General features: G+C 47.2%; 1 protein-coding gene across 1 annotated transcript; it reads left to right on the forward strand.

The window, feature by feature from the left end:
- Positions 1-1,166: 1,166 nt before the first annotated feature.
- Positions 1,167-15,021, forward strand: GUITHDRAFT_160018 (hypothetical protein; the record flags this gene model as incomplete). The annotated part of the gene is made up of 11 exons (XM_005826310.1): positions 1,167-1,343; positions 1,430-1,779; positions 1,818-2,214; positions 2,260-2,538; positions 2,590-6,761; positions 6,806-6,950; positions 7,028-10,045; positions 10,094-10,793; positions 10,843-12,626; positions 12,673-13,137; positions 13,207-15,021. The coding sequence occupies 11 exons, from the start codon at positions 1,167-1,169 to the stop codon at positions 14,950-14,952; spliced, it is 13,233 nt and encodes a 4,410-aa protein (XP_005826367.1). The 3' UTR covers positions 14,953-15,021.
- Between the last annotated feature and the right edge of the window lie 482 nt (positions 15,022-15,503).

The raw sequence follows: 15,503 nt of genomic DNA on the forward strand, positions 1-15,503 counted from the left end.
TCCTCCGTTCATTTCTTTTCTTTTTTAACTTGATCGGATATGTCTCCCTCCTTCTTCATACCTACCTTCCACGTCCAGGTTCCTCCGTACCTGACTCACTCATGTCTCCATCATCTGCTCCATCGCTCCCCTCTCTCTACTTCAATATGCTACCCTCCTCCCCTCCTCTCTCCCTCCCTCCTGCTCACTCCCTCCCCTCCTCTCTCCCTCCCTCCTGCTTCCCTCCCTCCCCTCCTCTCTCCCTCCCTCCCCTCCCTCTCCTCCCTCCTGCTTCCCTTCCGCCTGTCCTGGTCTGTCGCTACGAGTAACTGTTTCACTCTGTGATCGGCATTTTCAAACGGTTACACGGGAGTAACTGACCGTTACATTTCCTCAATTGTACGAGACCGTTGGGTACTCCGCCGTTGCGAGGGGCCTAACCGATGAGTGGGATCGTGGTGAGGCAGGGGTGGGGTGGGGTTAGGGGGTGGTATGATAGAGAGACGGGTAGGGTAATATTAATAAGTTGGGTTGATGGTAAAAGAGAGGGTCATATAGTTGAAATTATGGGGTAGGGGTAGTAATGTGACTCAGGAGGTGGTGACCGGTGGGTATCATGGTAACAGGGAAAGAGTGAGTGGGGTATCTGTTGGTCCGAACGCGGCATGGCGGACGGAGGGCATAAGCCGCCCGACAAGCGGCTGGAATGGTTCCAAGACCGCATCCTTACAGCGTGAGTAGAGCGAAAGCATGCTCTTGTTGCTGAATCCTCGCGTATTCCCTGATGTGACGCTTGCCTGAAGAATCCTCTTGCCCTTCGTTTGTCCTTTGAAATCCAGCAACTAGTCTCATTTTTTACTCCAGATGGGGACGGCTTACAAAACCTGACAAGGCGCAGAAATTGATTGAGACTGAAACAACATCAAAAGCCTTGCAAACATATTGCGATTCTGACAGCAGAAGTATCTTCATCTATGAGCAAGAAGGTGATTTTGTAGCAAGTCAACTTGCTCCACAAAACAGCAAATCGAAAAAGATTGTCTCTTTCATCAAGGAAGATGTTCCCATTCAAGACGCGAAAGTGATTTTATCTCGAACTCGATGCTCGTTACTCACCATCGTTGCAGGAAATGAACGAGAAGATTCAAATGATTGAATATCTTCCTGCTGATGGCATCCGTCAAATCATGTCCTTTTCTCAGTCAGTGTACTATCCACTCTTGACAAACCCTGCGAATCAAGAAGGATGGCCAGATGTCATTGCAAAGGAACTCACTGACAACTTGCACAACTTTCTTACGAACACGTACGTCACCTTGGGTCATATTTCTGGAGAGATACTCCTGCCTCTGCCTCCTGAAGAGGTCAACACTGTCTGCCTTTCTTTTTAGTAGCAATGAGCTTACACTCGTTGATGTTGCAGGTGTATGCAAACATGGAAAAGAACCAGCACGACAAGGATAGCGTGCACGTTCTCGAGACTTCTGTTGTGGCATGGACAAGGCAGATCAAGGACGTATTGCGCCAAGATTCAGAAACGGTTCTTTCAAGTGGAACACATCCGGGTCCATCGGCAGAGCTTGAGTTCTGGAACAAGAAGTCACAGAATTTGAATTCTATACATGAGCAACTGAGCAGTGAGAAAGTCAAAAAGGTCTTGAAGATTCTAGAAGTCACAAAATCCACCTACTTCCCAGCATTCAACAGGCTATGCAAGGAAGTCGCTCAAGCGAGGATGGAGGCGAATGACAACAAACTCTTTTTGTCCTCGCTTGAACAATTCATCACCACGTATGACATGCGATATGTTCCCTGTTGCTCACTGACACGTGTTTCAGTCTCAGCAACGAGGCTTTTGGGGAGATCAAAGATGTGTTCAAGCCCCTCATGCATACGATTTTATTGATTTGGAAGAATTCAAAGTTCTACAACACTCCTGCTCGACTTGTAGTCTTGATGCGGGAAATCTGCAACGATCTGATTCGCCAAGCTGGCATCTTTGTGAGTGGCGAACAGATTTTTGAAATGGAACCACAAGAGGCTGTGGAAGCGCTCAAGCTTTGCTTGAAAGTGTGCGTCACCTTCAAGAGCAACTACTTTGATTACAAAGCTCGAGCTAGTACTGAATGCCCTTCGAATCCATGGAGATTCCAAAACAGTGCATTGTTTGCAAGGCTTGACAGCTTCCTGGAAAGGTGTCATGACGTCTTGGATCTGATGCAAACAATCGTTCAGGTAAAGCATTGTTATGCACACATATAGCAGTAACACTGTTGTTAGTTCAACAAATTGGAGAAGATAGAAGTTGGAGGTACGAAAGGAAAGTCATTGACAACGAGCGTCCAACAAATCTATGAGGAGTTTCTCCAGGCGACAACAACCTTCAAATCGGCGCAATATGATATCATGGATGTGGAGCACAAGGAGTTTGACAATGACTTTTACAAATTTCGATCCATCATTAATGAGCTCGAAAGAAGACTTGGCGCTGTGATTGTTCAAGCATTCGATGACAGTAGTACAATTCTCTGGTGCTTCAAATTGTTTGACTCGTTCGAGGTATTCCTGCCTTCATTTTGAAACTTGATGAATTATTGAAACTCCTTGTAGGGTCTGCTGGAGCGTGAGATTATCCTAACAGATTTGGAGAAGAAAAACACCGATCTGCTCAATGCGTATGCACAAGACTTGAAAGAAGTCCAAGAAATTTTCATCGCAGGACGTGATGATCCCCCCATTCCGGACAATGCTCCACCCCACGCAGGTGCAGTTGCCTGGTGCAGAGGACTGGTGGAGCGTGTAGAAGAGCCTATGAACCGTCTCAAGGGACTGGGCAAGTCCATACTCGAGAGCGAGGAAGGTAAAGAAGTCGTTCGAGCCAACGCGGCTATCCTAGCAAGCCTCAGGGAATTTGAGAAAATGCATGTAGATACGTGGTGTCAGGAGCAAGAAAGCACCGGCGCTGAAAAGTTGAAACACAACCTTCTCAGAAGAGAAGAAAATGGACCTTTTCCATTCCTGCGGGTCAATTTCGATCCTGGCCTGGTTTGCCTCTTGAGAGAAGTGAAGTACTTTCTGATGCTCAAGATTGATGTGCCAGAATCTGCCATGAACATCTTTGTGAAGCATGAAACCTACAGGCAGCAGACAGGAAATCTGGACTTGATCGTCAACATATACAATCAAATGCTTTCTACCTTTTTGGATGTTGAACGGCCATTGTTACAAGCTAAGATGGATGATATAGACAAATTTCTGCAGAAGGGCCTCAAGCATTTGAATTGGAAAAGTCATGCGATCAACGAATTCATTTCAAATACAATGACGAAGGTCAAGGAAGCCAACACGATTTTGCAGACAATCAAAGGAAATGTCAAAAAGACGCAAGCTGTGCTAAAGTCGTTCACGGACCCTTTGATGATCGATAGGAACCCGACGAAAACCTACTCGATTGAGCAGTGCCAAGAGATGTTCAAGAAGACAATACATTCTCGGTACACAGTAGTACAAAAAGGTGGTGAGTCAATCCATGAGCACCTTGATAATAGCAACAAAATCTTGAAGGTCACAAAGGCCAATGACAATTGGAGAAGATATGTCGATTATGTCAATCAGATCGTCATTGAAGGGTTATGCCAAGTCTCCCTCGCATCTGCAAGGTATCTTCGGAGTCAGATTGATGAAGTGTATGTAATCAACAACGAAATCAATCCCTTGCTTGAAATTCAACTGAAATTAGCCCCTCCAAATGCTATTTTCACTCCCATGATGGGTAGAACGTCAAATGGTGATGGACTGAGAGACGTCGTTGAGGGGTGGCTGACGTCATTCGTGAATGTCTCAACACTGGTCAATCGTATCGACACCACGGACGAGGACGGAGATTATCTGGCCGACATGCAAGAGGACATTGCTGTCAAGCATATTGTCGCGTCGATAAATAGATTGATAACTCACGGTGAGAAAAAATGTGAAGAATTCAGACAACAATTCATGGCTTATTCCTATCTCTGGACCGACGACATCGTTGAATCTTTTAACCAGTGGAAAGCTCAGAATTCGAATGAAGATCCCGAAGCTCTAGATAAGGACCCGAGCCTTTCCACGTTTGATGAGCAGATTTTAAAGTACAAAGCACTTGAAGAGGAAATCAGAGAGCTGCCGGCAACCAAAGTCATCGGATGGTTGAAGATAGATTCAAAGCCCATCAAGAACGCCTTGGGAACTTGGGTTTCCAAATGGACCTATCAATATCAAAATTATCTGTTGGACAAGGTGAACAAGAGTATCCACGACTTGGACACTTTTGTGCATCAAACTGATGCAGCCCTGGACACAGAGGTGTCGGACACTGATAGAGAAGCTATGTTGGCTGTGATGGGATATCTGAGAGACGTGAGAAAGCGAACAGAAGGGACTGATGCCATGTTTGATCCCTTGAAACAGACTGTCTCTCTGCTGGCAAAGCATTCCATTCAAACTCCCGAAGAAACACTCAAATTGCTGGAAGAGACACCGCTCTCATGGAATAACCTCAAGAAGAAGGCTGTTGTCACAAAGGAAAAACAAGCAAAGAATCAGAGTCGTGAAGCTGACAAGTTGAAGAAAGAAGGAAAGGAATTTGAGGACAGGGTTCAGTCGTTCTTTCAGGCGTTCCGTAAGCACATGCCGTTTGAATATCAAGACAATTACAATGCAGCGTACGCAATGATAGATGCTGTTCACCATGGGCCGAATGATTTGACCATCACTTACGAAGATGGGCGAACAGCACCGCTTACATCTGTCTCCGAGATGAGAGGACTTGCTAAATCGTTGAATGAGTTGCAGGAACTCTTTGAGCTCTACGTGATTGAATACCGAGAGATCAATCAATGTGAAAAGGATTCCGTTCAACTGAAGCGAGTTTGGGATGTCATTTGTATGGTACAGACAATCTATTCGGAATGGAGGAAAACAAAATGGGACGATATCAACGTGGAAAATTTGCAGGAAGAGAACAAAAAGCTTCAAAAGGAGGTCAAAGCCTGTGACAAGATGGTCAAGAATTGGCCTTGTTACAAGGGGCTGGAAGATGCTGTGAAGAATATGGGGACCTCACTTCCTCTCGTGGAAGAGTTGCACCATCCAGCAATGAGGGAGCGACACTGGAATCAATTGATGAAGACGTGTGGGGTTCAATTCAAGATGGATGACTCTTTCACTTTCGGTGGTATGCTTGACCTCGAGCTGCATAGATTCGAAGATGACGTACTCGAAATAGTCGATCGCGCTCAAAAGGAGTTGACAATTGAAAAACAGTTGCAAAAGCTGTCTGAAACATGGAAAAACCAGAATTTGTCGTTTCCACCGGATAGTGAAAATGCGGATTTGTTCTTGCTTTCAGTTGATGAGACTGTCATGGAAGCACTTGAAGATAATTCGCTACAACTTCAAAATCTTCAGAGCTCTAAGTATGTACAGGGCAATCCAGAATTCAAGGAAAAGGTTAGTAATTGGCAAAAGAAACTTGGAATGGTCGACGTAGTTCTATCAACATGGAAAGAAGTTCAGGGCAAATGGCAAAATCTTCAATCAATCTTCATTGGATCTGCAGACATTCGTGTTCAGCTACCTGAAGATTCCAAAAGATTTGATAGCGTTGATGCGCAATGGAAGGATCTCATGAAGGAAGCAGTGAATGAGGTAAATGCTGTGAACGCTTGCAACATCGAAGGCAGATTGGAAAACATAGAGGGAATGCTTTCTAACTTGGAAAAATGTGAGAAATCTCTTGCAGATTATCTGGAAACAAAGAGGGTAGCATACCCAAGATTTTACTTTGTTGCATCTGCAGATCTTCTTGATATTTTGAGTAAGGGAAGCAACCCTCAACTGATCCTGAAACATCTTCCGAAGTGTTTTGATAACATCAAGACCCTAGAATTTCAAAAGGACAAGGAAGGAGTTCCAACAAAAACTGCGATTGGAATGTATTCGGGAGAGGGAGAGTATGTGCCATGGAATAATAGCTTCGTCTGTGAGGGAGCTGTCGAGATCTGGCTGTTCAACCTCACCAACCATACGCACGATGCGTTGAAGTTGAGAATGCAAGAATGCGTCAGCGCGTTCGATGAGAAACCGAGACACGAATTCATCTTTGACTGGTGTGCAGAGCTTGTCCAAGTGGTCTGCCGTATCGTCTATACCGAAGACGTTAACTGGAGTTTTGATCAGCTGGAAGAAGGCAATGAAAATGCTCTCAGAGACTACAACAAAAAACAGATTGACATTTTGACTAAGTATGCTGAACTTATCTTGACTGATTTGACATCGAATGATCGCAAGAAGATTATCATGCTCATGACCTTGGATGTGCATGCACGTGATGTGGTTATTGGTTTGATTGATTCCAAAGCTGAAACCAAAGAAGCATTTGCGTGGATGTCGCAGCTGAAGTTCCACATGGATGAAAAAATCAATGTGGTGAGGATTGAGATCTGTGACTATGTCACTTATTTCGGCTACGAGTATACCGGAAATTGTGGTTGCCTCGTTGTCACTCCTCTGACGGACAGATGTTACATCACTCTGACTCAAGCAATGCGCCTCATCTTGGGTGGCGCTCCAGCTGGTCCTGCAGGAACAGGAAAGACAGAGACTACCAAGGATTTGGGAAGAGCCTTGGGAGTTATGGTCTACGTCTTTAACTGTTCGGATCAAATGGACTACAAGTCCATGGGTCAAATCTTCAAAGGCTTGTCACAAGCTGGAGCATGGGGATGCTTCGATGAGTTCAACAGGTATGGTAGCAGAGGGTTGTAGGGAGAATGACTTCTTGATGCAGGATCGACATTTCCGTTTTGTCAGTCGTTTCTACTCAGTACAAGACGATACTCGATGCGATCAGATCCAAGAAACCTCGATTCATTTTTGAAGAGGAAGATATCGTCTTGAATGACTCGCCCTACTGCTGTGCATTCATTACCATGGTGAGTCACAGGAATTACATCCCGTTTTATATCATCTACGCTTCTCTCTCTCACCAAAACTGACTTTCTTTTTTCAGAATCCAGGTTATGCGGGAAGAACTGAGTTGCCAGAAAGCGTCAAGGCATTGTTTAGACCTTGTGCCATGATCGTTCCCGATATGGACTTAATTTGCGAAATCATGTTAATGTCTGAAGGATATTCTGAGGGCAAAATTTTGGCCAGAAAGTTCATGATGTTATACAGGTTAAGTGAGGCATTACTTTCCGCTCAAATGCATTATGACTGGAAGTTGAGGGCTGTCAAAACCACTCTCAACGTTGCTGGTGGAATGCGAAGAGCTGACAGGAACAATTCGGAAGATCGTGTTCTACTTCGCGCGTTGAGGGACTTCAACTTGGGGAAACTTGTCGCAGACGATGTTGGGATATTCGTGGGTATGATCGACGATCTGTTCCCCAAACAAAGAGAGCACGTTGTGAGAGCAAGGGAGATGGACTTTGAAGAGAAGATCGTAGAGGCTGCAAAGGCATTGATGCTGCAGGCCGAGAATGTTTTCGTGCTCAAAGTTTCGCAGCTCCGAGAAATCGCTTTTGTTCGTTGGTCTGTCTTTGTGCTGGGTCCAGCTGGTTGTGGAAAGTCTGAAATGATCAAGACGTTAGCTAAAGCCCAAAACTTATTCGGAGAGAAGGCCACTATCAATGTCTTGAACCCGAAGTCTGTTACCCGAAACGAGTTGTATGGATACATTCATCCTGTTACGAGAGAATGGAAAGACGGGTTGCTTTCGCAAATTTTTCGAGATTTAGCGAACACGTTCACCTGCAAATCTGAGTATCTTGTGCTTGATGGAGACATAGATGCGGAATGGATCGAATCAATGAACACTGTGATGGATGACAACAAGACCTTGACTCTGGCTAGCAATGAAAGGATTCCTTTGACCCCACCCATGCGTCTCCTGCTTGAGATTGAAAACATGAGGGAAGCTTCTCCAGCCACAGTCTCTCGAGGTGGAGTCATCTTCATGAACGACACTGACGTAGGATGGAATCCTTTCGTCGCCAGTTGGATAGCAAACCGTGAGTATGAAACAGAGAGGACCATGTTGCAAAAGTTGTTTGATACCTACGTTGCGAAATGCTTCGAGTGGATGCGTAAGAATTGCTCAACGATAGTTCCATTACCTGAGATTTGCCGGGTGCAACATCTCTGTTATATCTTGGAAGGAATCCTTGGAAACGGAGACACGTTTGCTGGACAATGCAAATCTATGGGTCAGGAGTCAGCGTTTCAACTCCTTGAGTCCTACTTTGTTTTCGGAGCCATGTGGGCGATAGGAGGAGCAACTTTCACTGACAAGCAAGTGGACCACAGGAAGAATTTCGACAGATGGTGGAGGGATGAGTTCAAGACCATTCGATTTCCAGAGGATGGAAGCATCTTTGACTACTGTGTTAGTGAGGAACTTTTTCCTTTGAAGCTTGAGAACGAGATATACACAAGCCCATTCATTCAATGGACTTCCAAGGTAACAGAATACAATCATGACCCTACACTTGTCTTCGGCAACATTTATGTTGCCACGATGGAGACGCAGCGACTTAGTTACTTGCTGCAGCTGCTGCTTCCGAACAGACACGCTTGTATGTTTGTAGGTGGAGCAGGAACAGGCAAGACAACGATAATGAATGACTATCTGCGAGGAATGGACACGGAAAATTATACGTATATGAACATTAACCTGAATTGTTTCACAGATTCGATGTTATTGCAGAGCGCAATGGAATCTGTGCTTGAAAAGAAGACTGGACGTACCTTTGGTCCAGTTGGAACCAAGAAGATGGTGTATTTCATTGATGATATCAACATGCCTCAAGTAGACAAATATGGCACACAGCAGCCTATTGCTCTTCTACGCCAGTTGTTCGATTATGATGGATGGTATTCTCGTGACAAATTGACCTGGCGAGACATTCAAAACGTTCAATTCGTGTCCTGCCTGAACCCCACTGCTGGTTCGTTTTACATCGATCCACGTCTACAGAGATCCTACTGCACCTACTCGGTGCAGATGCCTTCAGCAGAAAGCCTTCAGTACATCTTTAGCAGCATTCTGTCGGGACATTTCAAGTCATTTTCACCAGACGTTCAATCCAAATGCAATGATATCACGAAAGCATCCATCGAGTTGCTGACATTGGTTGCCAACACGTTCTTTCCCACAGCCGTCAAGTTCCATTACATCTTCAATCTTCGTGATGTTGGCAACATCTTCGAAGGCTTACTACGATCAGACGCTAAGTACATGAACAATGCCTTTCAGGTAGTCAGACTGTGGCTTCATGAATCGGAGCGTGTTTTTGCCGACCGCATGATTGTGGAGGAGGATGTGAACAAGTTCTTTGAAATGCAAAGTAATGTCACCAAGAAGTATTTTGAAAGTCTCGGAATGGAGAAGCTGATGGCAAAGCCCAACATCTTCACCACGTTTACAACCCCTGGAGAAAGTGATGATTATCGGCCCTATTGCCCCATCGACAATGAAGACAAGTTATCAAGCATTATGCAGGACAAGCTCAAGGAGTACAATGAAACAAACGCCGTCATGGATCTCGTTCTCTTCACCATGGCTATCGAACATGTTTGCAGAACCACAAGAGTGATTGATAAGCCAAGAGGAAACGCTCTGTTGGTTGGCGTTGGCGGCAGCGGAAAGCAGAGTCTTTCCAAACTGAGCGCATTCATTTGCGGATACGAATTCTTTCAGATAACGGTTACCGCAGCATACGGAATGAACGACTTTCGTGACAACCTGATCTACCTTTATACTCGAGCTGCCTGCAAGTCGATAGGAACTTGCTTCATCCTCACAGATGGACAGATCGTGAACGAAAGGATGATGGTTTTTCTCAACGACATGTTGGCTTCAGGGAATATTCCCGACGTTTTCACCAAGGATGTGAAAGACGAATTCATCAACTCTGTCCGTAATGACGCAAAGCAAGCTGGAGTAATGGAAACGCCTGAAAATTTGTGGGAATTTTTTATCGAGAAGAGTCGCAAGTATTTACATCTATGCCTATGTTTCTCACCGGTAAGTTTTCATTTGCAACTTTCTTGTCTAATATAACACTGTTGACAGGTTGGAGACAAGTTCCGTGTAAGAGCGCGACAATTCCCGGCGTTGATTAATTGCACGACCTTTGACTACTTTCATCCATGGCCAGAGGAAGCCCTTGTGTCAGTTGCAAATCGATTTGTGAAGGGTGTCGATGGTATCCAACCCGAGGATACAGACAAGGTCGCCAAGCACATGGCATATGTCCACCTCAATGTCAACATCAAGTCAGAAGAATACTTGGCAAGTGAGCGGAGGTACAACTACACTACACCCAAAAGCTTCCTTGACCTCATCTCGCTGTATAAATTCATGCTGAACGACAAGAAAGAAAAGATTCACGTCTTGAAAGATCGCTTGGAGAATGGCCTTGAGAAGATGAATTCAGCTGCAGAGCAAGTGGCTGAGCTGCAAGAGAACCTGATCAAGGACATGGCTTTGGTGGAAGAAAAGAAGACGTCTACGAACGAACTGCTGCAAGTAGTGGCTCAAGAAACGAACTCAGCGGGTGAGCAAAAGGCTATCGCAACCGAGGAGGAGAAGAAGTGTGCCAAGATCGCAGAAGAAGTGACAGCATTTCAAGCCGAATGCGAGAAAGACATGGCAGCTGCTGAGCCCATCATTCAAGCCGCCATCGAGGCTCTCAACTCGTTGGACAAGAAGTCTCTCACTGAACTGAAGGCCCTGGCATCTCCTCCAGCAGGAGTCGACGACGTGACAGCAGGTGATATGCCTTGAGATGTGTTGCTTGATGGTAGTGACGTGGCTTCCAGGTGTGATGGTCTTGATGGGTGGGGGTAAGATCCCTAAAGATGTCTCCTGGGGTGCAGCGAAGAAGTTGATGGGCAACGTCGATCAGTTCTTGTCGGCCTTGATCAACTTTGACAAAGACAACACCCCTGTCGTTGCCTGTGAGTGGATCGAGAAGAATCTGTTCTCAAAACCTACCTTCAACGTGGAGACTATGAAATCGAAATCGTCTGCTGCTGCTGGAATGTGTGGATGGGTGATCAACATTGTGAAATATTACAGGATCTACGAAGTTGTTGAACCAAAAAGACAACTGCTGAGTGAGGCCAATACCAAGCTCGAAGATGCAAATACAAAACTCGCTGCCGTCCGCGAGCATGTCGCTGGCCTGGAAGCAAAACTTCAAGAACTGAACGATCAATTCGAGGCTGCGACTCAAGAAAAGAATGAAGCCATTGCTGCTGCTGAGAAGACTCAGCGAAAAGCTGACTTGGCTACCAGGCTCGTGAATGGTCTGGCTGATGAAAATGTCAGGTGGACTGAGGCAGTAAAGTCTTTCGATCAACAAGAAGCGCAGTTTGTTGGAGATGTGCTCATTGCGTCTGCATTTGTTTCATACATTGGAGCATTCAACGCTAAGTTTCGAAGTGCGCTAGTGGACGATATATGGCTGCCTGACATGATAGCCAAGGAGATTCCGATGACAGCAGGCATTCACCCACTCAACATATTGTGTGATGACTCAGATGTAGCTCGGTGGAACGGTGAAGGGCTTCCGGCAGACACGATCTCTATCCAGAACGGCGCAATCATAGCCAACTGCAAGCGCTGGCCGCTGCTCATCGACCCACAGATCCAGGGAATCAAGTGGATCAAACGGAAGCACACCGAAGTCATCCATGAGCAGAAGCCAGAGGACTGGGACGAGGAGAAAGAGTTCGTTCCTGATCCTGCCAAGTCCACAGTGAGGGAGATGAAATGCATTCAACTGACGCAGGCCAAATATCTGAGTCAGGTAGAGGTCGCCATTCAGAATGGAGAGGCCATCATGATTGAGAACATCCGCGAGGAGATCGATGCTGTGCTGGACCCTGTCTTGATGAGAGCTACCATCCGCCGTGGCCGTGCTCTGCTCATCAAACTTGGAGACAAGGAGGTGGAGTACGACCCTAACTTCAAGTTGTACATCCAGACAAAGCTGAGCAACCCGCATTACAAACCAGAAATCGCTGCTCAAACGACTTTGATCAATTTCATGATAACATCGGATGGATTAGAGGAGCAGCTGCTTGGAATGGTTGTGAACAAAGAAAGGCCTGACTTGGAAGAGCAGAAGACGATGTTGATCGAGCAGCAGAACAGCTTCAAGCTCATGCTGAAGGAGTTGGAGGACGAGTTGCTCTATCGTCTCAGCACTTCACAAGGGGACATCCTGGAGGACATCGAGTTGATTGAGGGCCTTGAGAAGGCTAAAGTCACGGCCACTGAGATTCAAGCCAAACAGAAGGTGGCGAAAGAGACAGAGGTGGTGATAGCGAATGCGCGCAAGGCATACATTCCTGTGGCTGTACGGGGTGCCTTGACCTATTTCCTGATAGACCAGCTGTGGGTGCTCGATCACATGTATCGCTTCTCTATGGCCAATTTCGTTACCATCTTCAAGAAAGGGATGGATGCTGCAGACCAAGAAGGCGCATCAGAAGAGAATGCCGAAGGCAATGAAGAATCAGCCAAGACCAACCTGACTGACAGGGTCAACAAGTTGATAGACTCCTCCTGCTATCAATGCTTCTCTTATGTATCTCAGGTAAGAGATGACTTGAGAGGGGTTCGAGAGATTGATTTGTTTGCAGGGCCTCTTTGAGCGTCATAAGTTGGTGTTTGCATGCCAGCTTTGCTTCCAGATCCTTGCAAGATCAGGAGATCTGATCCCAGAGATGTTTGAGTTTCTCATCAAGGCGCCAAGAGCGTCGGGGATAGACAACCCCCTCAACGAGTGGCTCGATGATGCGTCGTGGCTGACTTGCAACTCGTTGAAAAACTTTGAGGTGTTCGAGAAGTTTCCGGACGACCTGGTGGGATCGTCAAAGCGATTTCGGGAATGGTTTGAGCTGGAGAGGCCGGAGGAGCAGGCGCTGCCGGGAGACTGGCGCAAACTGCCAGAATTCGAGAAGCTGCTGATCATCAGGGCTCTGAGAACAGATCGAATGAGCGAGGCTCTCACGTCGTTTGTCAAGAACATCATGGGAGCCAAGTATGTGACATCGCAAGCCTTCAGCCTGGAGAAGTCCTACTCGGACGTGTCACCCCAAACCCCTGTAAGAGAGTGCTCTCTTCGCCTGCTTCCCCCTTGTCAGCTGAAGGCATTCGTCTGATGTTTTGTGCAGGTATTCTTCATCCTCTCTCCTGGGGTAGATCCCGTCAAAGACACGGAGAAGCTGGGAAAGCAATACGGGATCGCGTTTGACAACGGGAACTTCTCCTTGGTCTCGCTGGGTCAGGGGCAAGAGCCCGTGGCAGAGAGGGCCGTTGAGAGCTCCTTCAAGAATGGAGGATGGGCGTTCTTGCAGAACATTCACCTGACTCCCAAGTGGACGGGAGGATACTTGGAGAAGAGATGCGACGACCTCGAAGGTGCTCATGACGACTTCAGGATGTTTCTATCCGCTGAGCCAGCCAAACTCCCTATCAACATTCTGCAAGTGTGTGTGAAGTTGACCAACGAGCCACCGGAGGGGTTGGGTCCCAACCTCAGGAAGAACTGGCTTCCGTTCTCTGACGACTTCTTTGAGTCCAGCGCAAAACCTGGTGAACTGAAGTCGATCACCTTTGCGCTTTGCTTGTTTCATGCGGTCGCCATTGAGCGCAAGAAGTTTGGACCGCAAGGCTGGAACAGAGTTTATCCGTTCAACTTCGGTGACTTGACGAGCTGTGCACAAGTAGCGATGAACTACCTTGAAACCAACACCAAGGTTCCCTGGGACGACTTGAGGTACATCTTCGGTGAGATCATGTACGGCGGGCACGTCACAGATCACTTTGACCGCCGCCTGGTCACCACCTACCTCATGGGCTACATGCACGACGACTTGCTCGAAGGCTTCCAGATCTTCCCAGGGTTTCAGACGCCTCAGAACTCAGGGAACGCCAAGGACATCCTGGAGCACATCGACACGACGTTCCCTCAAGAGTCGCCGACAGCCTTCGGCCTTCATCCCAACGCAGAGATCGGGTTCCGGCTGATGCAGGCGGAGACCATGTTCAGGAACGTGCAGGAGCTGCAGCCTCGCGGGTCCGCCGGGATGGGCGGACTGTCTCTGACTGAGAAAGCCAAGATGCAGCTGGACGACATCGTGGAGAAGCTGCCCGACTCCTTTGAGATCGTGGAGATCTTGGAGCGAGTAGAGGAGCGGACCCCGTACGTGAACGTGTTCCTGCAAGAGATCGAGAGGATGCAGACGTTGATCCAGAAGATGAAGAGCTCGCTGCAGGAGCTCGACCTCGGTCTGCGCGGGGACCTTCAAATCACTGAGAACATGGAGAGCTTGATGTCTGCGCTAGCCAACGGAGTGAGGCCCTCAGGTTGGGATAAATACGGCTACCCATCCAAGAGAGTCCTAGGGACGTGGATCCTTGACCTCCTTGCAAGACAGAAACAGTTGTCAGACTGGACTGGAGACATGAGTCTGCCCAAGTCGACTTGGATCTCTGGACTGTTCAACCCTCAGTCATTCCTGACGTCAGTGATGCAAACGACCGCAAGAAAGAATGACTGGCCCCTCGACAAGACTGTCACTCAAACCGAAGTGACCAAGAAGACAGCTGAGGAAATCAACGCCGCCAGCAAAGACGGAGCGTTCGTGCATGGTCTCTTCATGGAAGGAGCACGATGGGACGATAAGTCAGGGACCATCGAAGAGTCTCGCCCCAAGGAGTTGTTCGCTAAGATGCCCGTCATCCTCATCAAAGCTGCCATGTTCACGGGGGTAGAGCCCAAGGATACCTACCTCTGCCCTGTCTACAAGACTCAAGACAGAGGCCCCACCTTTGTCTTCAATGCCGGCCTGCGCACAAAGTCTCCTCCTTCCAAGTGGATCCTCGGAGGCGTCGGCCTGCTCATGGATGTTGCCTGAGTCAAGTAGTCACGGTCTCCTTCCGAAGTCCTTTCATAGTCAGTCATTCATAAACGTTCAAGAAACTGACATCGTTAGTAGTCTTTGTCATACTCTCATTCTCACTTCCTTCTTGAGTTCCCCTTGTTCATGACCGCTGCTCGTGTCATGCAATAGCTTGAGCGTCAGCCTCTGTCGGACGGTCGCCATGATCGTCCGACTCGGGCGTTGTCAGTGGCTCATAACCTTCCAAACAAGGGCTCCTCCCATCAGGCCCTCATCCCCGCTCTTGTCCGTTAATTTGATGTTTTTTTTCAAACCCCGAGGCGTCATGTTCGGACCCTGCAGGAGTGAGGAAGGAGAGGAGAAGAGAACAAGGAGGAGGAGGAGCCGAAAGATGTTGAGGAACTAGATCGAAGAAGATCTCTGCGTTGTTCATCAAGGAGGTAGCTTTACATCTTGCTTCCTCCAAGATGAATCCATCGGTAAGCATGAAACCCTTCTCTGCTTCAAAGTTTGAGATTGAAACTCAACTGCCAACAGCTCTCTCGTGATGAAAACCTTCAAGTGCA

Source organism: Guillardia theta (genome assembly GCF_000315625.1).
Source record: "Guillardia theta CCMP2712 unplaced genomic scaffold GUITHscaffold_76, whole genome shotgun sequence".
Classification (NCBI taxonomy): domain Eukaryota; class Cryptophyceae; order Pyrenomonadales; family Geminigeraceae; genus Guillardia; species Guillardia theta.